Raw genomic sequence first — 25,650 nt, 5'->3', positions numbered from 1 at the left:
TTTAAAGTTGTATTATGAAGCTGCAGCTTTCTGCTGGTTGAAAGATTGGTTACTTCTTGAAGATACGGATGTCTTGGATTTGGAAGGTTTTAATAATGCGTTTGGATGGCATGCATATTTATGGTATGATAAAGCTAAGATAAATAAGGCCTTCAAGAACCATATTGTCAGAAAATCAGTTTTTAATGTCTGGACAAAATATAAAGACTTACTGGAGAATAAAACTCCGAGGTGGCTGTCACCCCTGGAGGCTAAGGCTCGGAAAAGAGCCAATATGGAGGCCAACTGGCCAAAATATTGGGAGATAATAGAAAAGGATGGTGACAACTGGAAATTGCAGAGTTTAGAAAAGATGAGAGACAAAGTGCGAGACTGGTTACACTATGCTCAGATTAAAGAAGTGTTTAAAAATGACAAAAAGTTAGGATTCCAAGTGGAAAAGTCAAAGTTAGAAACTGAACTGTTAGAACCTAAGACTAAGGTACTTTCAAGAATGTATAACTTGCTGCTGAAATGGAACACACATGACGAAATGGTAAAATCAACAATGATAAAATGGGCGCAGGATATTGGGTATAATATTATGTTTGAAGATTGGGAAAGGTTGTGGACCTCTGGGCTGAACTTCACTGCATGTAATGCGTTGAAGGAAAATGTGATGAAAATGATGTATAGATGGTACATGACCCCTGTTAAACTGGCTAAAATATACCATTCGTCTGATAGCAAATGTTGGAAATGTAAGGAAAATGAAGGAACATTTTTTCACCTCTGGTGGACCTGCCCTAGAGTGAAGGCCTTTTGGGAGAAGATATATAATGAATTAAAAAAGGTGTTTAAATACACCTTTACTAAGAAACCAGAGGCCTTTCTCCTGGGTATTGTCGGCCAGAGCGTGTTAAAAAAGGACAGAACATTCTTTTTGTACGCAACAACAGCAGCAAGAATATTAATTGCCAAGAATTGGAAAACTCAGGAGCTACCCACTGTGGAAGAATGGCAGATGCAACTGATGGACTATATGCAATTAGCCGAGATGACCGGCAGAATTCGAGACCAGGGAGAAGAAAGGATGGAAGAAGACTGGAGGAAATTTAAGATTTATTTACAAAAATATTGTAATTTGGCTGAGTGTTGAATTGGATGCCAGTGCAGACAATTGTCTACCATTAAATTAGATTTAAGGCTGAATTATATGTCAAACCAAATTAAGATTATTAATTAAGATGAGTTAAATGATAATTTGTTTGAAATTAATTTAATAATGATGTAAGTGTATGCGGGAGGTGTGGGGGAGTCCCATGTAACAATTGAGAGATGTTAAATGGACAATGATAAGTTGTGCTTATCTAATATATGCTTTATTTGAAAACTTCAATAAATATATTATAAAAAAAAAAAAAAAGATAGTTAACTTGTAGACCAATGGCATACATGTCTACCCAGAAGTTTTCATCCATTTGTGTTTAAAGGGGCTTACTCACAGATATGCTGGCACAGGGTTGCAATCTAGGATTTGGCTTAGGGTTAGCACTGCGGGAAAGCAGGGTTATTGTGCCTAACAGCTTGCTGTATTTGAACATAATTTTTATAAATGTCAATTTTGTGTGGATATTGATTTGAACATCTGGGGGTTTTATATTGACTTTGTATGTTTAGTTTTGGAGGGAACAGTGTGTGTTGTTATTGTATTTTTCTTTCCCTTTTTAAAAAAGCTATAGAGTGGTACCTCGGGTTAAGTACTTAATTTGTTCTGGAGGTCCATTCTTAACCTGAAACTATTCTTAACCTGAAGCACCACTTTAGCTAATGGGGCCTCCTGCTGCCGCCGCACTGCCGGAGCACGATTTCTGTTCTCATTCTGAAGCAAAGTTCTTAACCTGAAGCACTATTTCTGGGTTAGCAGAGTCTGTAACCTGAAGCGTATGTAACCTGAGGTACCACTGTATTCGTTTTTGCTTTCTTCTTTGTTAAATTTGACTAGATGGATAGATAGATGATAGATCAAGACAGACAGACAGATAATTGATGAAAGAGAAACTGCCCGGCAGAGAAAGGTTAAAATGTGAAAAAGCTGTTCCTAAATGTGCACAACTTTACAGAAAAATGACTAGTGGACAAAAGACTAAATGCAAAGTATCTGTGTTAACTGGAGATGTCCTCCCACCCCACCCCCAGCATGTTGAAATGCAGTTGCAAATCCATGTTCCTGCATGGCCACCCATTCATTTAAAAAACCTGGCAAGGATGTTTCTAATAAATCTGCATCTCTTCCTTTTGTACGAGCACATCCAGAGACACTCACGAGCCCTTTAAGTGGCATGTGTGAAATCTGTTGGTGTCTGACTGCCTCCCTAACTGGTCCTTACAAAAAGAAAGGCTATATGTAAAGCTTTCAGATAAACATCACAAAGTATTATGTAATGGGCATTTCTAAAGTCATTCCCCATAGTTCCCACTAGATGTTATTTCAGTTATGCTCCATATTGACCTCAATTTTTTTTGCTGAAAGTTTAATTTCCCGCCCTAGGACTAAGCTTCTAAGTTCATTTAGCCAAAGTTCATATTAAAATGACCTGTTGGCAAACAGTAACATCTGTGCACATTCCCTGAGATACAAAAATGCTCTTTCTGAAGATCCTTGCTTCAAAGCAAAACTGCAAAGCCCCTACATTGGATGGTCTGTCGCAGTTGGATGCTCTGTGCCGCATGGCGACGTGGTAATCATTTGTGATGGCAGCATGTAGAGAAAGCATATTACTTTTAATGTGATGTCATATCCATGTATTGGCTTATAGCACAAATATTTAAAGCCTGTTTACACCACTAGCTGTGGCAGTTGTTGTTTTCAGTCAGCTGGTGATCACTTTTAGGAATGCTGCCAGGAGCAGAATAATCGTGTGGCTGGAGAAATACTCGTGTGGGAAGGAGCTGCAGGATGGACCTCTCCTATGCAGCTTCAGATGTTGAGGAGCGGAATTCAATGTAACTTTAAGGAGATTGTTCCATTTCTGCTTGCCCAGTGAAATAGTCCCGTCCCCCCCGTTCTGATGGTTGCTCCAACCCCCCACAGCAGATTTGCAAATAGGCATGGGATTAGGAGAGGTAGGGAAGCCCTGTTGTACTGACAAGAATCCTTGCAACGGGCTTCTGCTAATGAAACTGAGTACAGTGGTACCTCGGGTTACATACGCTTCAGGTTACAGACTCTGCTAACCCAGAAATAGTGCTTCAGTTAAGAACTTTGCTTCAGGATGAGAACAGAAATCGTGCTCCGGCAGCACGGCAGCAGCAGGAGGCCCCATTAGCTAAAGTGGTGCTTCAGGTTAAGAACAGTTTCAGGTTAAGTACGGACCTCCGGAACGAATTAAGTACTTAACCCGAGGTACCACTGTAGTTGAATTCAGTCCCAAGATTGCTGGCCAGCAAAGAGCCTTGTTGCAGTGGGGAGCCTCCATCCTGTGGGTCTATACCTGGACTCCTCGTATGGCCTGCGAGGCCATTTCAGCCAGGCCAGGCCCACCTAGTCCAAATGGAAGGCCCAAATGGGTTTCAGCGGGTAGCCCAAGAAATGCAGAATATGTCACCATTCTAAACTATTCATAACCAGCCCTTATCTGCCTGTGCTATCAGCATTATTATGTTTGGCATGCATCGCCACGAACCAGTTTGGTGTAGTGGTTAGTGTGTTGTATTAGGGTTCAAATCCCTGCTCAGCCATGAAACTCACTGGGTGACCTTGGGCCCGTCACAGGCTGACTGCCTCGCAGGATTGTTGTGAGGGCAAAACGGGGAGGAACAAACCATGTATGCCACTTGAGCACCTTGGAGGAAAGGTGGGATATATATGTAATAAAAAATAATAATAAATGAGCAAGTTTTGTAGGTGAAGATGTGGTTTTTGAATGAGGTGGATGTTATCAATAAAAAAACCAAAGCACCTCACTCATGTTCAAGCATTGTATAAGCTTGTAAATAAGCTTTGTTGTAAATTCAACAAAGCAGCAACTTCTATCAAATCCTAATATATCTTCAAAATTAATAAAAAAATGTAGAGCTTGGTTCAAAAGGTATTTCTCAATGGGACTCCCATGTATAAATTCTGTTTTGTCTCCACTTGTTCTTCTAAAGCCAGAAGAGCATTTTCTTCCTCTTTTAAAATTAAACTAGAGTAGTCATAGAGTTATTGATGCATCATCACACATTTCCTGTCCCACAGGTTTGGAATACAGTGCCATTTTAAGGAGGATGCTGACTAAAACATTGACCTGATCTCACGTGTGTTCTTGTTGTTTAGTCGTGTCCAACTCTTCGTGACCCCATGGACCAGAGCACTTCAGGCACTTCTGTCTTCCACTGCCTCCCGCAGTTTGGTCAAACTGCTTTTGGTAGCTTTGAGAACACGGTCCAACCATCTCATCCTCTGTCATCCCCTTCTCCTTGTGCCCTCAGTCTTTCCCAACATCAGGGTCTTTTTCAGGGAGTCTTCTCATCTCATGAGGTGGCCAAAGTATTGGAGTCTCAGCTTCAGGATCTGTCCTTCCAGTGAGCACTCAGGGCTGATTTCCTTAAGAATTGATAGGTTTGACTTTCCACATTGTGGGTTGCCTACAGCTGCTTCTCTTGCCTGCAGTGTTTGCATTGCAGTTTAATAGAGCATGAGAAATTAGAAATAACATAGAATACTAATAGGACTTACTGAGATGACAGGATTCTGAAACTTGAGTTTTCTGTGTTGAAAGCAGCTAGATTAGTGCATATTCTCCATCAATATGCATAGGTCTAAGGCAGCAAGGCTCATTTGTGTTCCTTTTCCACAGCTTTGGTCTACTTTTTCACGTGTTAACAAGCAGCGAAAGAATAAGCAGAAAGACAGGATCCTGTTTTCCCATCATATTTTTTCAGTGTGGCACTCAGTTAATCTGGGGCAGAACAACACTTTGCCAACTTCTGTCCTCAAGTGAAACCTTCCACTCCTTTTTAGCTTGGCTTTGGTACATAATAAAGGAAGAATAAATGAGACAAGAAGCTGGGAAAGGTAATAATCATGGACTAGCACAAAAAGCTCTTTGATCTTTCCTACCTCCTTTTTATAGCATTGTGAGACAAGTATATAAACTGTGGCTTTAAAATGCCAGATGCACGAGTCAGACCCCTAGAATTAGGCTTAGACTGCCAACTGGGCAAGAGGGACACCTGCCCAGGGTGCTGTCTTGACTCAACCCCTAGCTGGCCTTTCTTTCCAGCTGCCATGGAGCAACCCTTTGTGATTGATTGCATCCACCTGAAGCCGTGCTCCTTTTCTAAGCTGATAAGAGGGAGCTGGTTCTTTATCTGTCTGTTAACTCTGCTCTGCCCTGCCCTTCCTCCAAAAAGACCTCAGGATACCAGACATGGCATAACCTACTTTCATTCTCATAACAACCATGCAAGACATAAGAACATAAAATGAGTCTTGCTAGATCAGATTTTAAAAAATGTATCTAGTCTAGCATCCTGCTTCCCACTGTGGTCAATTAGATGCCTCCAGGAAGCCCACAAGCAATAGCCCTCTCACTCTTGCTCACCAACAGCTGGTATTCAACAGTTGCCTCTTTCCTTTCTCCTTCTCACTTCTTTAGTACAGTGGTTTTCAAATTGTGCTCTGAGAAATCATGGGCACGTATCAAGGAGAGTTATTTATAAGAAGGTTGATGAAACCAGACAAGTTTCCTCAGAAGACGCTATTTGTGATCTTTCCTTTCCATCCAGAGCTGCATGAAAGTGCTTGATCAGCTCCAACAGGTATGCAGTGCGTCCTCTAGAATAGGCTTCAGAATCTTCTACAGTATGAATGAGGTCTTCTGGTTGTTGCTATACTCTGACTTCCATCATCCTCAGCCAGCATGGGCCGATGCTCAGGGATGATGGAAGTTGTAGTCCAGCAACTGGTTCCCCAAGCCTGGTTTAGAATCATAGACTTGTAGAGGTGGAAGGGACCCAAAGGGTCAACTAGCCCAAGTCCCTGCAATGCAGGAATAACAGCTAAAGAATCCTTGACAGATGACCATCCAATTTCTGCTGGGAAACTTCAAATAAAGGAAGTCTGACATCTTCCAAGGTAGTCCACTCCACTGTCAAACAGCTTTAACCACCAGAAAGCTCTTCCTAATGTTTAGTCTGAATCTTCTTTATTGTGATTTGAATCCATCGGTCCAGGCCTTACCCTCTGGAGCAGCAGAAAGCAAACTTGCTCCATCTTCCATGTGACAGCCCCTTCAGCATGCAAGGGTTCCCTGAAGTGGCTCATACGTTACTCAGTAGATAGGGTAATATGAAAAGGATATTCAGAATGCTTGGAAACCACTGTTTAAGGAAACACAAATACCACAATAGTCCGGAATTATCCAGGGACAAAAAACAAACACCCCCCCCCCCTCAGATTGTTCCCTCCCAGCCTCCCTTCAGTTCTGTATGCTTATCCATCTCCAAATTGCCTAAAGATCTGAGTCAGGGTTTAGGGCAGCAGACATCTGGCAAAACCTACTGTGAATAAAGTTAAGCTCTGCGTGCTGAAATAAGCACAATGACACTTACATAAGGGATTACACTTCTCAAGCAAATGGAAATGGCTATTGGAGTGGGGGGGGGGAGAGGAGATAATAAATGCAGCATACAGGCACAGCAGCTAAGTGATACGGAAACAATTGAAACTCCAAACCTGCGTTACCGCTCAGATTATTTCTTGACATACTGCTCTCCTCTCCTATTTCATGTGCGGGCTATGCCATAATACAATGCAAAAGGCTACCCTGTCTCAAATGCAGACTTTTTGTACCTGCAGACAGAGCCACGGCTGCTCAAGTGCTTTCACATGCAATCCGAGCTTCTGGCTTCCCAACTCTAGTTCCTTAGCATTGGTACGTTTTGTCTCACATTTCACAATACACCAAAGATGTGTATCAACAGCACAGTATGGCACATTCTGTGGTAGCTGATTCTTATTTCTGTCATGTGGGTTTTTTATGTGCTTGGTAGTGCAGCCAAGAGGAGAGTTTACGAAAGCTTGGTGAAAAATAGACGCTATCCACAACCGCTTTCCTTACCTGCCCATTATGTCTATAAATAGTTATAAGCATGCAACAAACCAAAATGGCCTCCACCCTCCAACTGAGTTCTCCATAAGCACTTTTTTAAAACACACACACACATGGTTCCATGAAGGCTGTGGGCCTAATCTGGTCAGGTGAGTATTTCTCTCCTTTGACCTTAATTATTTATGAGGATGATGCTCATCATCTTATATTCCACAATGCCTTCCATGATTGGTTCAGTCTTTGATTGACCATATGCCATGAGCTCACCTTGACATGCCTCATGCTACAACTGCAGGAAATGGCTCGTGATTTCCCAGGGCTACCGAGGAAGAGCAGGATTTCAACTCTAGAGTGATTCCAGCACTGTGCCTGCTACAAACAGAATTGCCACTGCATAGGTCTCCCTATGACATTGTTCAACTCTGTGCATTCTGTGTCATATTCTTGAAGCTAAATTGACATGTGCTATTTCCCCAGATACAACTGATATGCTTCTCTGCTGTTCTCCTCTTTTGCGTAGTCAGCTGTGTAAACTGAATCTGATACACTACCAGCCAAAGCAAGTGAGAGGGCTTTTAATCTTTTATTTCCTTCCTTCCTTCGCTAAGTAATGAATGGCCCAATACTAACCATGTTTATTCAGAAGTAAGTTTCATTGAAACCAACTTCCTAGTAACCAAGTTTACAATTTGCAATCTTCCAGGCTGATCTTGTTAATATTTACTTGGAGATATAAATCACACAGACATCAATCAGACTAACTCCTAAGAAGGTATGTACTGTATAGCTCAGAAGTCCTACATGGGAGTAAGCCCCATTGCATAGGATTGTGCTGTTCAAATCAGAATTTTAGCATTCTAAAGACACCATTTCCCCCTGTAATTCCATTGCTTTTCTTAATAATATAGTAAGCAGATATTTTGCAAAACTGCAAATGGATAAAAACAATATCCAATGTGTTATTAATAGCTTGCCTTGAAATTTGTTAGTTGAAAGCTGCACAATTGTACCTGAAGTTCAGTTATATTTCTACTGTTGTAAAGGATGAAATCCTTAGTTTTTACCCTTGAAGGTAGATGTTACTGATGCCTGTGGATACCTACCAAATTATAGAAAGGAATTATGCTGGCCTATGACTGAAATAAAATTTGATACTGATACTGATACAAAGGAATGATATGTTTTAAAGTGTCTAATTATGGTTTACTACATAAATATCAGTATGGTAAATACAGACTGTATCCTTTTAGGAACTGTTCAGCAGCAGAGGATGACTATTTAGCTGAAAACACCAGGTACTGATAATACAAAAAAGTGTTACGGAAACAGCTGAAAATGCTACATTCAGCTGCGTTCTTAAAGGTCCTCTTTGTCAGCCGGGATGGGCAAGCAACTCAATTCAGTTCACAGTTAAAGATGCCATCCCTTAAAATTCGCAATTGTCTGACTTTTGCAATGCAGTTCTCAAGCCAACTAATGTATTCAAAAATACATATACTATTCTTTATTTTAGTCATTTATTTCATAAAAATTATACATCACTTGATTGTAAAAAACCCCCCCAAAAAACTCAAAGCAATTTACAATTAGGATAAAGTGTGCATAAAAACGCATGTGTGTGAAAATAGCATTCAAAAATACATTATATTAAGGGAATATTTTGCTTTGCAAAGATGTATATATCAGTCAAAATTGGATATAAAATGCATATGAGGAGATATTCACATTAAGATGCTGATGAGCTTTTATGCAAATGGATGCTGAAATGTGGATAACTAGAATTAAAGGGTGGAAAATAAGAAACTGAGAGGAGCTACAACTGACAGATATGCCCCTTCTAATGTCACCATATTAATTTCTTCTGCTCCTGATTTGAACTAAATGTCAAAAAGACACTGCAAGCCATGTTTCTTTCTCCCCTTTTTGGCCCATATTTGTTTGAGCTAAATAATGAACACACTTTCCCGCCACCTTATAGCTCCCACCTACTAATATTCGTTTGAGGGAACACCAAACACCTCTTTGGGTGTTCCTTCCTCCAAGAAAGTTAACACTCCATGCAAGACAAAGTGGGGGCGTGGTCACCCCCACCCCCTCCATTGCTCTCCACTGGTTGTCTGCAGTGTGCAGCCTACCTTACTGGTGTGGAGCAGACCCCAGCTGCAGTCCTCAACTTGTGGAGGGCCACGGCAGGGAGAGATTTAGGACTGTGAGAGTGGTGCACATGCACTGGGGACTGAGCCAAGGGGGCGTCCTCTCAAAGACACTGGGCTTTGGGAAGGAAGTGTGAGGCTCTGACAGGGTCCTAAAGTCCTCCTTCCTAAAGCCTAGTTAGCACTTTCCCAGGTTTGAAAAGGAAGTAGGAGGGCTCTAGGACCGTGCTAGAGCCCTCACACCTCCTTCCCAAAGCCGGATGCCTCCTTACCGGCCTTTGGGAAGGCAGTGTAAGGGCTGGGGGGGGGTGCCAAATTTTGGCCTCACACAGGGTGCCATACTACCCAGGTCTGCCACTGTCAACAGTGGGGTGGCAGCAGGGATGAGAGGAGAAAAGCTTGTCCCAACATCTTCCTCCATGTAATGTTAATGATATTGAGAAAGGAATACTTGAAGGTTTCCAATCTCAGGGATATCTCATTTACTTTCCAGACAGCACATTTGTTGCAAAATTGGCAGGTGGAACACGGTCGCACAAATGTGACAAGACACTTACTGGACATCGACCTGGCTCCATAGGACCAAAGGTGCTTTGAACTTACATTTATCAAAAAGTAGCTACTCAAAGGTCTTTTGAAACTGAGTGGAATTCCAAATGCTGCATATAATAGGGTTCGAAGAGAGGAAAGTTGGTGGGCATGCATGCCTGAAGTTGGTCTTTGGGTCATGGTCATAGTCTGTGAGGCCAACAGTGAGGTTAGCAACTTCGCACCTGCATGCTGTGACTTCCCAATAGTGCCCGTCTGCAAAGGTATCTGGTTTTAAATAGCAATTACTGAGGCCCACTCAGATCTGCTCTTTCCTTCTCCTCCCTGTTCTCAACCAATCACTCCCAAGCAAGCTGCACTTCACCACAGGTGGAAAACATCCTTTGACACCAATGGAATTAACAACGTTGGTTCCCCCATTCTGAAACTTTGAAAAATTATTTGAAGGGTTTCCATTTCCCCCTTTCAGACTCTTAACCAAGAGTACACCCCTAACTAGTTTACCCAGTTGGACAACCATAATGCATTATAAATGGGGCTGCCCCAGAAGATGACTCAGAAATTTCGATTGGTAAAGACAGCAGCTGACTGTCAGCCTTAAAGGACAAGTTACATTTCCGTCCAATTCAGAGTGTTGGTACTTACCTTTAAAGTCTAAATGGTTAGGGGGTCCAAATATCTGAGGGAGAGACTTTTTCTTTAGGAACCTGCCAGGGTTTTCAGATCTTCTGCTGAGACTCTTCTCTGAGTACCATCTTTTTCAGAGTTATACTGTTCGGTTACATATAAGAGGGCTTTTTTTTTTTTTTTAGATATGGCACCATGATATGGAACATCATCCCAAAAAAGGTGCACCTCGCATTTACACCGCAATCTCTAATCTTTTTGGCTAAAATATTTAAGCTCTCCTGGGCATTTTAACTGGTTAAGGCTTAGTCTTGATGGGGGGGGGAAGGGTGCTGAATGCTTTTTAAAGATTTATTTCATTGTGGTTGATTTGCATTTATGATATAAGTGCCTTGAAATTGAAAGAGGATAGAGGGTGTTTTAAAGAAATGAAATAAATGTGAAGTAATATTGCTCAGTTGTGGATATTACAGAAGGAGTAGCAAGATATTGTTCCATTGTTACTGAAACGTTATTAAAGGTAGCAGGGTGATAGCTCAATTAAGGCACTGGCATGTGTGATGGGAAGGTTCTTATGCAGCATTGACTTAATCAGCACTGATGGATTACTTTGGCTTAGGCTAAGGCCTAATTTAAGTCAATTTTATTTAAAATATACAATTATACTGCTATTGTTTGGGGGTTGCTTATGGGGAAATGGGCTTGCTAGACATATTGGTGTTTCCAAAAGTCTTCTGTTGGTTTTGAGCAAATTACGTTAGGTCTTCTGCATCCATCATCCATTTCTGAGAGGAACAGATGCTACAATTTTTTGTGGTGTGGTTTAGTTTTGTTTGCCTTCAGTGGTTCATTATTAGCATTTAAATTACCCACCCCCACACCCGCATGACCCCATGTACACATGCAAATGATATCAATTGCTGTTAAGGGCATCAGGACATCAACTGGAATCTATTCCAAAACACTCTACAGCATACACACTTGTGAGTGAGTTATTAATCACCCAGTGTTGCTGCTGTGTCCATCCTTATTATTATTATTAATCATCATCATCAAAGGAGCAAACTAATTATTTCATGGCAAGTTACACAGCTGCCTTTGAAGAAAGGAAAAAAAGATCAAGGTGGTAAGTGTTCTGTTTCAACTGGAAAACATAAATCAAATGAATTCTATAAAGAAATGCACACTGTCCCATGTTTACATTGCAGAACTGAAGGTGTAGAACTTCCCATTCAACAATCTTTGATGTGAAATAAAAAGGTATGAAACTGAAGGAAACAGGTTATTCCAATATTAAATGAAATGCAAATACCCCTCTCTTGCTTCTTCTTTAAAAGATAAAAGTAGGAAGGAGTCAGCCTGAAATCTGCCTGCCAGGGACTCGCTTTAACACGTTTCAATGTCAAAGCCACAATTAAGATGCAATCAAACGGCTATGATACAATATAATCTCCCTTTCCCCATTCCTTCAGAGAACCCCGCACATCCTCTGCAGTTAGTGGGCATCAAAACGCAGCTGATGTCTTTCCTTTGAACTTTTTGTTTGAAAAACAAATACCTATAGGGTGAGATCCTTTTTAATTCAGAAAAAAAGAGGAGCCGATGTTTTTAGGTGCACAAATGTATGTTATGATTCCCGGTGACCACAAATTAACTACGAACATGAATTTTATTATTATATTTTATCAGAATGAAAGCATGTGCCTCGTTGAGTCGTTTTGAAAAATAGATCTTTGTTGGGAGGGGGAAGCGGAGAGATCCAGGAACTCCCCGTCTGAGCATCTTGCAAAAGACAAAACAAACAAACAAACAAACAAACAAACAATAATAATAATAAAAAAACCCGAGGAAAAGCCCAACTCTGCGGTCCCTGAGATGGCATGTGGGGGGAGGGGGGAGGCCGCCGCTATACCAGGGATTCGCAAACGGGCAGCGAGTCCGAGTCCTGGCTGTGCATGGAGCTCAAGCCCGTGTCGGAATCCTCGTCGTTGTCGTCGCAGTCTTTGCGCAAGCCGCGCGCAGCCTGCTCCCCCCACACCTCCGCGGTGATCGGGGCCGGGTCGGGGGGGAGCTGGCCACCATCGTCGTCGTCTTCGACGGGGAGCTGGAGAGACGGGGCCGACTCCTGCTCGAGCTGGCCGCCCGCCTCCTCCTGGACGTCGAGGGAGCGGATGGTGTCGAGGAGGCGCTGCAGCTCGCTCTCCTTGTCGGCCCAGACGCGCTGCGTCGAGTCCAGGTCGGCCTTGACGGCCTCCAGGTCGGTGCTGAGGCGCAGCCCGATGTAGAGGCTGGTGCTCAGCTGCGTCTTGACGCGCTCCTGCTCGACGTGCAGCTCGCCGCCGCCACCCACCAGCTCGGTGGTGTTGCAGTCCGTCTCGGAGAGGCTGGCGCTGGAGCCCTTGGCGGCCGCCAGCTCCTCCCGCCGCCGCTTCATCCAGCGCTCGTTCAGCTCCTCCTGGATCTCGCCGGCCAAGTGCTCCAGCAGATCCTCCTGGCGGCGCCACTGTTCCTGCAGCAGCGCCACCTCCTCGCACTTCCGCGCGTACTCCTCCAAGTCGCCGTCGAGGGTCGTCGCCTCCAATTCCCCCTGCGCGTCCCCTTCCTCTTCCTCCCCACCGTCGGGGCCCTCCGTGTCGCCGCCGCCGCCGCCCACCAGGTAAGTGTCCTGCACGTAATTGACGCCGTGGCGCTTCATGCGGTCGAAGTGGATCTTGGCCTCGAAGCGGTCGATCTCGCGATCCAGCTCGCGGAGGCGCTTCACCTGCTGGCGGATGGTGTGGTCCTGCGACAGCACGAGGTGCACCAGCGTCTCCATCCTCTCGGCGGCCGGCGCCTCCTTGGCGGGCGGCTCGTCGGGCTGCCCCGACGGCTGCCCCTTGCGCTTGTTGATCTTGGCCAGCTTGCGGAAGGCCTTGCGCACCACGCGCCGCTGCCGCTCCTGGGTCAGCGCCAGGCTGGCCCGCGCCGCCGCCGTGGCCAAGCCATGCTGGCAGGGGCTCTCCTTGCTGGGCACCACGCGGGCCTCGGCGCTGCGCGGGCCCGTGTTGGGCAACGACGCCTCGCTGCGCACCAGCACGAAGCGCACGTTCTCCTGCTCGTCCCCCCAGGCGGCCCAGAGCCGCAGGATCTTGGTCTTGTTGGGCAGGATCCGCTCGAAGCCGCGCCACTTCTCCACGATGCAGTAAGACTGCGGGACCCCCGACAGCATCCCCCCGCCGCACTCCTGCAGCGACGCCAGCTGCTGCTGCTGCTGCTGCCTCCGCCGTCGGCTCTGCTTGCTGTCCTCCAGTAGCACCCGCACCACATCCGAGCAAGTGGTGCGCTTGGAAAGCCCCGAGATCAGCTTCTCCTCCTGGCAGATCCACACCGAGATCTTCCTTCCCTCCGGCTCCATCAGGGCGCGCCTGCGCTGGGGGCTTGGAGCTGCTGGGGCCCGCGGCTACTCCCGCCCAGCGGGGGATCCCCCATAGAAGCGCTCAAGGGAGCCGCGGCGGGCCAAGGCGGACGGCCCGCGAGCCCAGCCGAGCCATGGCTCCAGCCTCTCGGCTCTTCTCTCCCTGCCCGACGCCGTCTCCTCCTCCTCCTCTTGGCTAAATGGATTCCACTTTGGGGCTCTCCATGATCCAAGTCCTCCGCTGGCCGTGTAAGACACAGGCTCGCCTCCTTTTGAAGCTTTGCAATCTTTCCCTTTCCCGTCACTTTCTCTCTCTTCCTCAGACACACACGGCGCGTACGCTCAGCCCGGGGAGTCCCGGGAAACTGCCAACTTCTAGAGTTGCAGCTCCTCCTGCTTGCTGCTTCTGTTGCTGCTTCCAGCAGCGCCTCTGTGTGTGTCACAATCGGCTTTGCCTGAGAGTCTGACACTGCCCTTCCTTTGCTGCCGCCTTTTTCCTTTCCTATCACGTGGCTCTCTCCTCCCCCCCCCCACCCCTCTCACACTCACACACTTTTCTCTGTGTCTGTCTGAGCAGCTGTACTGTTTGATCCAAGACGATCTCCCTCTTATTGATTTTACCCCTTTCAGGCAAATTCACTCTCCTGCCTGGAAAACAGAAAGGCGCCCACCTAAGCAATTGGATCAAATGGCTTGCCAGATGTTAATGTGGGGGGTTGGGGGAGGGAGAGATGGAAATGCTGCTATCCTGACATCCTACAGTCTCCAAAAGAAAGACGGTGGGAAGCAAAACTTCAAAGCAAAAGGCCAAAATGAGACCACATTTCTTCCGTTTCAGTAAAGTCCCCAGCCCTGTAATTAAAAGGAGTTCATGGGTGCCAAAGCACTTTGCAGATTAAAATGCACAAGCGAACAGTAAAACTTGCTAAGTGTTATTAAAATCCTTCCTTGCTGCCAGGGCTTGAAGAAGAGAAGAATTAGGCTATAAGGCTGCAGTCCTGCTAGGCATACTAAGAGGAAACTCAGCCCCACAGAGAGCATAGTAGGACTTACTTCCCAGCAAATGTTGTGCTGTAAGCATAGCTTTGGAGTACCAAATAAAATGGGCATGTGGGTGTTCTTTTTTAGAAAAATAATAATTGTGTCGTATAATAATAAAACATTGCTTTTCCCATAAAGGAGAAAATAGCAAAATGGTGATGATGATGATGATGATCAATCCCATGATATTTAAAATACCTTAAGTTTTCCCATCATTAAAAGCCACAAAGCACACAATCACAGGGAACTTTCTCCTAGTTCCATTGAAATGAATGGGGAGCTGTGCAAGTGAGCATCTGTGTGCTTCTTTCACTACTCTTATTAATTTCAACTCGAGAAATTCCTGGTAGACGCACAGATCGGAATAAACAGAGTTTGAATGGTTGCCACCTTAGAGAGTGTTGTCAGTGTCCATGGTTCCTGCTTGATTTGTGGGCACCTATAAAACTGCCCTAAACTGAAGAAGGATGAAATGTATGTGCGTGGATGAAATGAAATGTATGTGCGTGTTCCCCTCCCCCTCCCAAAGTTCACATTTGCCTTAGGACAGATGAACACGATTTCTGAAATGATGGGTGGGCTACCTGTGGTTTACCCTGTTATTTTTTTTTCATTTCTCACTTTGTGTACAGACCTCTTTGTAGGGACTATGCAGCATTCCTGGCTCACTTGCAAGCCTAAGGAATGGCTAGGCTGCAGTCCATCTTCCTGGTGGGCAGGGTGCTTTTGGGGGGGGGGGTTGAGTAGGAACTTAAGGGAGCTGAGTTCCCTTACCTTTAAAATAATAACAATAATAATAATTTTGTCTGTGAGGGCTGGAACGATATACACCCAATGCCTGATCCAAAAATCCACCTATATCTGTAATCAATAAAGTTGTGGCCATTTCTTATCCTTATTTTCTTAACTGCTTGAGTTTATTATTCACATCTTACATTTAGCCATTGCCCGGGGTGGGGGGTAATAAATGAACAAAGAATGAAAAAAACTAACTTTGTGGTGAGTTCCCCCACCCTTTTTCCAGAAAAAAGCACTTCTGATGAGTTAGCTCTCCATGTACAGATCACTTTTGATATTGGAGCATTGTCAGTCAAATACTCTCCCAGGTGCATTCTGCATCTACCCAGCAATGTCTTCCCTTCATGCACATTATTAATTACATTTCTATCCCCCCTTTTTTTTACCTAGAAGAAACTCAGAGGGAGTAACCAGGCCGCCCCTGAACCTTGGGCACTTCTTAGCTTTAACCACAATCCGCATCAGGAGCCATTAGGACAGCCTTCTCCAACCCTAGTGGCTTCCAGGTACATTGAACTACAACAGCCACCAGCCCCAGCCAGCATGGCTAATGGTCGGGCATGATGGAAGTTGTAGTCCAGCTACTGCTGGAGGGCACCAGGTTGGGAAGGCTGCCTTAGGCTATCCTTTAGATCGAATACTGCAGAGCAGTGTGGGAAGCAGAAGCCGTAGGGAGAGAGTGGCCTGTAGCCTGCATTCTGAGGTGGTGGTTCCCCCATGAGGATACCATCCCGTGTGCAAACCCAGCATGTTTGGGCGAGCTTTGCTCAACTATAAAGCATCGCTCTGCCCGTTGTGCGGCACTGAGCTGTAGCGTGGCATCCGTTGGATAGACTGCGCTTTGTGTGCCAGGGGAGGAGGGCTGAACACCTCCATGGCCTGACGGCAAAGAACTAGCATTTGGAAGCTTGTTAAAGTGTTGGGGCAGTTGGAGTTTGCAAGGGAAGCACATTAAGTGGGTTAATTAAGTGCTCGTCCGTGACGTACGAGTTGCTTCATTACGACTCCACCGTGATTGCTGTAGGCTGTGTGCAAGCTTAGGCATATTTTATTGGTTTGGTCATGCTAGGTTTTCACTTGGAAGGGTTTCTTCAAAAGCATAATACCTCTGCATATGCATATATATATATATATATATATATATATATATATATATATGCATACGTGTATATATAGTACAATGGTAATGACCTCTTGGCAAATCCTCCTCCTCTAGAACCATAGGGCTCTGTTTAAAGTTCCACACTCCTGTTTGGCAGAGGTTTATCCCTTCCCTGCCCAGCCACCATCCCAATAAGAATTACAACCCCTGCCAGGAGTAAGGGATTTCCATTGGGATTGTGACTGGGGAGACAAAGGTTAAACCTCCCATTCCCAGGCACTGTTGAAAACCAGGGGCCCTTGCACCTAGTTTTATATTTAAAAAAAGAACAGCAGACCACACAGTTGCTAACCACACAGTTTCTGCAACGTGTAGCCTGGCTGTAATTCATGGTTATAAAGCAGTTTTTTTAAAAATAAAATAAACAATAACCCAAAACAAAACATGGCTTCTGAGCAATGAGATTTTGACTCCTAGTTTTCAGTGTTGTGAAACTTGGGACTCCTGATCAAACTCATTAAAGAAACTGGGGATTCAGGAATGTTTGTGGAAGCTAGAGTAATTCCAAGTCATGTAAACTACATTGCACTGAGTTTAGCTATAACATTGTGAAGCAGGGAGGGACACATTCAAGGAAGGACATGGTAAGTGAGAGGTGGAGAAGATCCTTAGCTCAGTGGTGGAACTCTTCCTTTTCAGGCAGAAGGTCCCAGAAGGTTCAATCCTTGGAATCTCCGGGTAGGTCTGGGAATGTTCTCTGCTTACTGTTTTCTGGAAGGGAAGTTAGATAGTTCTGGCATCTCATCCAGTGTAGCATAGTGGTTAGCATGCCAGACTAGGACCTGGGAGACCAGGGTTCAAATCCCCACTCAGCCATGAAGCTCACTGGGTGATCATGGGCCCATCACTGCCTCTCATAGCCTAACCTATCTCACAGGGTTGTTGTGGGGGTATATCAAGAGTGGGAGAAGCGTATGTGCCACCTTGAGATCCTTGGAGGAAAAGGTGGGGTATAAATGCAATCAAGAAATGTAGAACAAAGTATGGTTTATAACAGGAATGGGCAACTCGAGAGCTGAGGATCAAATTTGGCTCTCCAACCCAGGCCTCACACCATCTCCCCAGATAAGACCCTTCACTGGCCCTGCTTTGCACCCTCCCTGAGTGTTTTTGCCTGGCTGGAATACATCCTTGTTTCTTGCTTGTAAGGATGGAGGCTAGAGAGGGGTGTGCAAGGGTGTGGAAACTTGCCTACTCTTCAAAGGTAAGATTCACATTTTGTTGCCCTGTCCACTTTTGTTCTGGCCCCGCCCTCCACTGCCACATGGCCCCTGGAAGTTTGCCGAAAGCAGAACTTGGCCATTCTACTGAAAATGGTCCCCCATCCCCATTTTATAAGATCTGAGAGTATTTTTTTCCTGTCCCCCCCCCCCGAGCAATTCATATGGAGGTGTTGATTTAGGACTGGTGTTTAACTTGGTGACAGCTGCTAAGATCCCAGTTACATCACACTGGAGAACCTCTATTAATCTGCCACTCTGTAATTGGTTTTATACAACACATCTGGAACTGGCGACAAAACGTTGCCACGGGGAGCGCTCAGGTTCAATGTTTCAGCTGTCTCGCTTAGGAAATAGTGAATTGCCTTTATGCGTAAACAGACTCCATAATTTGTGAAGATAACATATAGCGGCTACAGTAGCTCATGGAAGAAGCAAGCTGTGGCACCAAATCCAAAACTTAGCAAATGTTGAAGGAGGAGCAAGAGGAAGAAGGCGATGTGCACAGAGTTAGGCCTGCAGCAGGCGCTCCCAAATTCTTTATGTAGGGCTGCTGGTGTGCAGGCCAGGCTGCAGCTGGCTCTGGTCAGTTCACAGAAGTCCTCAAGACATCTTTAATGAGGTAAGTCTGGGACAGATATCTGACAGGGAGGAAATTCCAGGTGTATGGAGGAGCACAGAGTGCTGAGGGAAACGAGGTGACCTTAAGATGAATATGTATGCTCAGGATTAAAGGCGTTGAACAGGAATGTACTGAGAGATTTTTTAAAAAAAAAATATGGGGGGGGGGGCAGGGTGACCTCCCAGTGGTGAAGATGTGCTTCTGAAGGAATATAAAGGCTCTGCAGCTGGGAACCATGGGGGATTGTTCCAGGAGTTCTGTGCTCTATGGTGTGTGTGTGTGTGTGTGTGTGTGTGTGTGTGTGTGTGTGTTGCCATTTTTACACTATGCTGCTGAGGAACTTGGAGCACTCCCAAGGCACCATGAATACAGGAAAAGGAAGCTGCCTCATACTGAGTCAGACCTTTGCTCTATCCAGCTCAATACTGTCTACACTGGCTGTGGGTGCTGTTCTCCAAGATTTCAGAAACTGAGTCACTTCCCACCCTACCTGGAGATGCTGGGGCTTGATCCTTCTGTGTGGAAAGCAGATGCCCTTCCACTGAGCTAAAGATACAGCCTTTACTGACTACAAGGAACAACAACAACAACAATTTATTACTTATACCCCGCCCATCTGGCCGGGTCTCCCCAGCCACTCTGGGCAGCTCCCAACAGAATATTAAAAACACGATAAAACATCAAACATTAAAAACTTCCCTAAACAGGGCTGCCTTCAGATGTCTTCTAAATGTCAAGTAGTTGTTTATCTCTTTGACATCTGATGGGAGGGCATTCCACAGGGCGGGTGCCACTACTGAGAAGGCCCTCTGCCTGGTTCCCTGTAATTTGGCTTCTCGCAGTGAGCCAACCGCCAGAAGGCCCTCGGTGCTGGACCTCAGCGTCCGGGCAGAATGATGGGGGTGGAGACGCTCCTTCAGGTATACTGGGCCAAGTCCGTTTAGGGCTCTAAAGGTCAGCACCAACACTTGGAATTGTGCTCGGAAACGTACTGGGAGCCAATGTAGGTCTTTCAGGATCGGTGTTATGTGGTCTCGACGGTCACTCCCAGTCACCAATCTAGCTGCTGCATTCTGGATTAGTTGTAGCTTCCAGGTCACCTTCGAGGTAGCCCCACATAGAAGATTCCCCCATCCCGGCTCCAAGCTCAAGAGGAGAGCAAGAGCTATTCCTTATTGCCCAGAGACTGGAGAAAAATTCTCTCAACCTTCTCCATGCCTCTGAGCTTGCATTCTGAGGTCAGAAGCTTGATGAGAGGTCAGGGGCAAGGCCCCATTCCTTATAAGAGGCAGAGTCCTTATGACCACACATTTTTGGTTAGCTACCAACACCAGCCACACAGTGTGTAAATACCCCAAGAAAAGCTCAAACCAGAGTCTGAGCGGTTGGAATGCAGAACAAAGATCAAAATTAGCAGTGTTGCAGCCAGACAGGAAAATACAGAGTACAATTGGATCAGAAAGGTTCCTAGTACCTTAACACAAGGAAGCATTGTGTCCAAACCTGACAGGTCATCTTCTTCGCTCATATAGGCTTGGTAGCCTCTATTCTTTATCTCCTCCCTTCTCTTCTCACTGTCATCTTTTCCTCCCAAGTAAAAGCAGTGTTACTCACAAGAAGAGTTTCTAGAAAACAGGAGCCTTGCCAAAATTTATAAGCTTCTGTTAGGGAGTTAAGAACATAATGGTAGTCTGTTGAATCAGGCCAGTGGCCCATCTAGTCCAACCTCCTGTTCTCACAGTAGCCAACCAGATGCTTGTGGGAAACCAGTGAGCAAGACAGGAGCACAAGAGCATTCTGCATTCCCATGGTTTCCAGAAACTGGTATTTGGAAGCATTGCTGCCTCCAACCATGGAGGTAGAGCATAGCCACCATGGCTAGTAGCCATTGATAGCCCTCTCCTCCATTCATTTGTCCCATCCTCTTAAAGCCTTTCAAGTTGGTGGCCATCACTGCCTCTTGGAGGAGCAAGCTCCATAGTTCGACTATGTGCTGTGTGGAGAAGTAGGAGTCCTCTCTTCCAGTAGGGGGCAGTGGCGCACCGGCTAATATGTGGAACAGCTGTCACTTCCTCAGTGAGGAGAGGACTGCTCTTCCTTCCAAGTTGAACACCATCGTGGGTGTTCAGTTTTGTGCTGAAGCACTTGCAAGACAGAACCATGTTTAAAAGAAACTGAGTAGGAAGAAAAGTTACACTTGCCTACCTGAATTATGGTATCCTGAATGAAATGCTAAATAATAATAGCAATTTTTCATTTCATATGAAGACATTTTTCCAGAAGTAACTTTGCAATACAGTTACTGGATCCACCACATCAAAAAATTCATAACATTCCTTGATTCAAGTCAGAAGACAGAAGATTCCGACTAAACGTCAGGAAGAACTTTATGATGGTAAGAGTTGTCATGGATACATTACTTGAGATTCCTCCATTGCAGGGGGTTGGCTGACCCTTCCAGCTCTTTGATTCTAATCAATAGTCATCCAAGACCAGGTAAGCATTGTTCAAAATGATCTTTTTTTCCTGTTCTTCTGATCGCCGAAGACTCACAACCACAGTACTCTGAACAGCAAACAATAATCTTCCATGTACATCTCTTCTACCATATACTCTGAAAAGGCTGGGGAAATGAAATTAATAATAATAATAATAATAATAATAATAATAATAATAATAATAATAATTTGTTATTTATACCCCGCCCATTTGGCTGGGTTTTCCCAGCCACTCTGGGTGGCTTCAAACAAAAGATTTCAAGCCGGGGATGCAAAGGAAGAAAGGAAAGAACCAGGAGTATGTGCTGCTGATTATTTCCTTTTAAGTCTTGGTGATGTCAGGTGATTGTCAGGTAAGTGGTCCACGGAGGACAGGGGATTCTCCTCCCCACCTGCTGCATATGAATACACACCGGCCTGGAAGCAAGTCTTACCAAACTCTGTAGGATTCACTTCTGAGTAGATGTGCATAGGATTCTGCTGTTGAGTCCCACTGAAATCAGTCCATACCTTATTACCAGCCTGTGGCCTGGTTTCTTAAACGTTATTAAAAACCCTCCTTTCAGTGCTGAATATCATCACCTGCAAGCAAACAAGTAAGGGTTTTTAAGTGTGCAATTTTCTTATTAATATCCAGTTTGTTTGCAGGAAATAGAATGCTGCTGATGGCAGCTGAGCCAAGGTGAGCTGCAGCTGAGCTTCAATCCATACCTTTGAAATGAAGCTGCTCTTTGTTCCTTTCCTGAACAGCAGCACCATTTGTTCTGCGTCCCTCCCTGGGCTCCTGTTAATCTTATTTTACGAGGCTTTGCCGTGGACGCTTTGCACTTGTTGTTTTCCTTATGGCGAGACAAGCAGCGGTGCAGCTGAAGGCACAATAAGGCCATTAATCAGGTTCTGCAACAGGCTCTTCAAGAACCTGCCTGAGATTTGAGAGGCATGAATAGGGAAGAGGCTACTTGACCATACATATTCTCTCGCAGATGTTTCGTTTCTCTCGCACCTATTTGTTCCTGAAAGCATAAAAGAGAATGACCAACACAGGTTGCCTCGGGAAATCTGCCACTCTTCGTTGGGATGCAAATCATGAAGCACTAACTTCTCAGTCCATGGTTGTGTGGAAGAGCACAATGAGACATTTCCCCACTTGGGCTTTGTCCTATACTTTGAAACTGGGAAAGAGTTTCTTTTCAAAGAGCTGGAAGGTACAAGTTTAGCTAATCAGGTTGATAACTATTGGCTGCTCTGGCAACCTGGAGAAGTCGCACTAGCATTATGTCATAATTCTTTGCAGATGTTAGCTTTTGCAATTCACTTTCACTTTTTAAAATAATTGCTTCACACACACAGGCACCATGTGATGCAAACCAGTTTTGTTTGAATGACTTATCTGGAGGGCAAACCCAGGCATCCAGATAACCAAACAAGTGGAGAGCCCTATTTTGAATAGTGTAGAAGTAGACAGTCTTGGTCCCACAAACCTCACTGACCAACAGGCCTCCCTCCACATTTGGCTCACATGGTTGTTTCAGGTTAAGAACAGACCTCTGGAATGAATTAAGTACTTAACCCGAGGTACCACTGTAGTAGCTATTCAGTAAGCAACACCATGCATTAAGTCACAGGGTCTAGGAGAATACAAGCATATTCAAGGTTCTGGTTCTCTTGCCTTTTGTAGAGAAGATCTTGGAAAAGACTTGTTCAAACTAGAAACCATCAGCACAATCCTTTGCATGTTTCAGCCAAGCCATGGCCACCTCTTCCATCGCATACTGTCAAAAAATGTCACCTTTACGACAGGTAAAGATGAGGTAGCAAACAACACTGAATTAAAGCCACCTTTTGCAGTCCTGGTTTGAATCCGTCATTCTTCAAATTTGGCACCTTGCCTTTTTGTGTTCCTTTGCCATATTTCAAACAGTGAAAATCCGGACAGAAAAGTTGTTGAGCTTCTTCTTAGTTTTCTTAGTTTCTTTTTAGTTTGGCCCAAATTCACAAAAGAAGAAGCCTTTTTAGTGGGTTAATTAGAGCCAGATATTGCAAAGGAAAATAAGTTTACAGGTTAACTTTTACAATGGCCATTTCCTGACTGATATAGGAAAGATAGATTGCTTTTTCTAAATAAATAAAAAGCTAAAAGGAGCACACATTCTTCTCCGCCTTTTTAGTGTCAGAGGACATTTGGTTGGTTTGCAACTGCTTCAGCGTCTCCTCTGATGTTTCCATGAATTAATAACTAAGTCATTAAAGAAAACCTGCCCTCCATCTTGGGACTGAGAACATCTGTAGACATGATTCACCAGGTGATACCTTAGCTCTGAATGGAAGCAGCAGGTTTCTGTTTCTTCTTGCCCCTTTGCCAGAACAATTTCCCCGAGGAAGGTTTGTGTATGTTTGGAAAGCCTAGAGTCTGGATTTTCAGTACTAGTTGGTATAAATTAAGACATTGTTAGTCTCACTTGATTTGCGTTTCTTGTTTGCTGGGAGCAATGTGGCTTCTACAGCTAAGGATATTTTCATGATGCCTGAGGTGCATGCAATATGAATATAGTGCTGCTTTTCGTAACTTGAAAACAAAACTAGCAAGGAGTTGTGAGGGAAACCTACTGAAACAAGCCAAACACCGATCCATAGCTCCGGAAGATGTTGAGTATAGGGCAATGGTTCCCAAACTCCCCTGCCCCACAAACCACTTGGTCTGTCAGGGTCCTGGTGGAGCATGCAATGATTTTTCTGCCTCTAATAGCAATTGGAATCCACCGTGCTAGATGCTGTATGGTTTTTAATTGTATTTTATTGCTGCTTTCATTACATTACATTGTATTTTATTGTAATTGCAACTTGAAATTCTATGAAATTAAAATTGTAATACGATAAAACACAATATAAGAAATCAACAAGCAATAAAAACACAAGAATAATAATGGTTATGCCACAGACCACCAGTGGAGTAAAGTGAACTCCTCATACTCTTGAATGAAACAAGAAAAAGGTAAGTATGAATGAGAGCCCTGTGACTGGCCCATACATTCCATCTCTCTGTGTGTTTCAGGACCAATGAAAATTGAATTGGTGGAATCCAATTCAGTTCAATTTTTTCATTGACTCCAAAAGAAATGCACATCCACATTATGCATAACGTAAGTTTTTGGTTCAATAATGGACCATTTCAAAACATTTCAGTTCATTATACTTTTCACTGCCTGCAATTCCTAGATTTCAAAGTAAAGCAACCCAGAATTGGAGTTTCTAAGGCCATCACCCACCATTAATGTTGCTCATTCATTGAACAGGTATATTGCGTGTAGAATTCAGGACAGGCCACAACACTCTTGGATACCAGCCAAAGCTAGAAGAATTAGGAAGAGCGAAGAAAGAAAAGGAAAGCTAATATTCTCAGCCTCGGAAGGCATGTTGCCAGAGGTTGCTTCCACATGGCATGATACTCTTGCAGCCTAATGTGCTGTCAGCATTTTGTATATTAAATTCCTGCAGGTGGTACCTTCCTGCCCCTCCAAGTTTCAAGGATAGGAGAATGCAACAGTTGTGCAGTGTTAATACTGATTTATCATATATGTATGTTTACATATGTTCTCTTAATGTCTGCATCCTCCTTGTTGACCTCAGCTGGGCTTGGATGCAGCCCAAAGGCTCAATTATTGGAAGCTACAAATCCAAAGGTTCTTTTCAGGCAGGCAACATAATACAGCAACTTCATATCCCAGGTATAATTGCTTCAGCAACTGAGGCTCAATATCAACCTTGGCATAGCTTTTGGCACACACTTCCAACTTGCACGGGATCACAAGTTTACAGACTGTAGCTTATTTTGGGGGTGGGGGAAGGGCTAGTACAGCTCTGAAAGACAGAGAATAAAAAGCCTAATTGTCCAAATCCAAGGTAGCAGGAAGGAGAGCAATCCTGAAATTGGCTGTAAGTTCACAGATACTTGTTGTAAGATAACTTACAAGGTGTTTCAGGCCTGCAGGGTAACATGGCTGTCCAAATATCATCCAGTTGATGTTCTGCTACATCCAGAAACTGGAGAAAGACTGAAATGCAGGTGTGTGGTGGGGGCGGGGGGCTGCTGACATAACAACTGCATGCAAGATCGGTGTAATTTCTTGAATGTTTGCTAAAGCTTGAAAATCACAGGATGTATGCTACTCCAGTACCATACAGTACAGTTCCCATTTGTGAACAGAATTAGGTTTCCTAGAAATCTACGTCCTTTGTGGATATAAAAGGAAATTTATCCATGATAGAAAATATTTTGATGTTTGTGAACATGATTACAACTGACATACATATGAATATGGTTGAACTGACCAGACTTTTGCTGGGCTTTCAGCAACTGTACATCATAATCACTCATATTTTGTGAATTGAATATACATTGTAAAATGAGACTGGGAAGATTGGATGATGAGATTCTGTGGACAGAGTTCCCAAAATCTGTTTCTCCAGTGCCCTAAAAATCTACTGTAAAGAGTTGGAGGCTGTCTGGAAC

At 44.4% G+C, this 25,650-nt stretch overlaps 1 protein-coding gene and 1 long non-coding RNA gene across 2 annotated transcripts; one reads left to right on the top strand and one right to left on the bottom strand.

The window, feature by feature from the left end:
* Positions 1-12,055: 12,055 nt before the first annotated feature.
* On the bottom strand, positions 12,056-15,782 carry RASSF10 (Ras association domain family member 10). The gene has a single exon (XM_083599196.1). The coding sequence runs from the start codon at positions 13,797-13,799 to the stop codon at positions 12,312-12,314; it is 1,488 nt and encodes a 495-aa protein (XP_083455322.1). The 5' UTR covers positions 13,800-15,782; the 3' UTR covers positions 12,056-12,311.
* Positions 15,783-21,081: 5,299 nt separating this feature from the next.
* LOC310744646 lies at positions 21,082-23,000 on the top strand. The gene is made up of 3 exons (XR_014539641.1): positions 21,082-21,138; positions 21,891-22,672; positions 22,883-23,000. It is a non-coding gene; the product is annotated as an uncharacterized lncRNA (long non-coding RNA).
* The last annotated feature ends 2,650 nt before the right edge of the window (positions 23,001-25,650 follow it).

This window comes from Podarcis filfolensis, assembly GCF_964270895.1.
Source record: "Podarcis filfolensis genome assembly, chromosome: 1".
Classification (NCBI taxonomy): domain Eukaryota; kingdom Metazoa; phylum Chordata; class Lepidosauria; order Squamata; family Lacertidae; genus Podarcis; species Podarcis filfolensis.
The sequence above is the reverse complement of the archived record's forward strand: the minus strand, read 5'-3'. Positions and strand labels throughout refer to the sequence as shown.

Coding starts and splice junctions, on each gene's coding strand:
- RASSF10 (XM_083599196.1), bottom strand. CDS start 13,799: ATGGAGCCGGAGGGAAGGAAGATCTCGGTGTGGATCTGCCAGGAGGAG.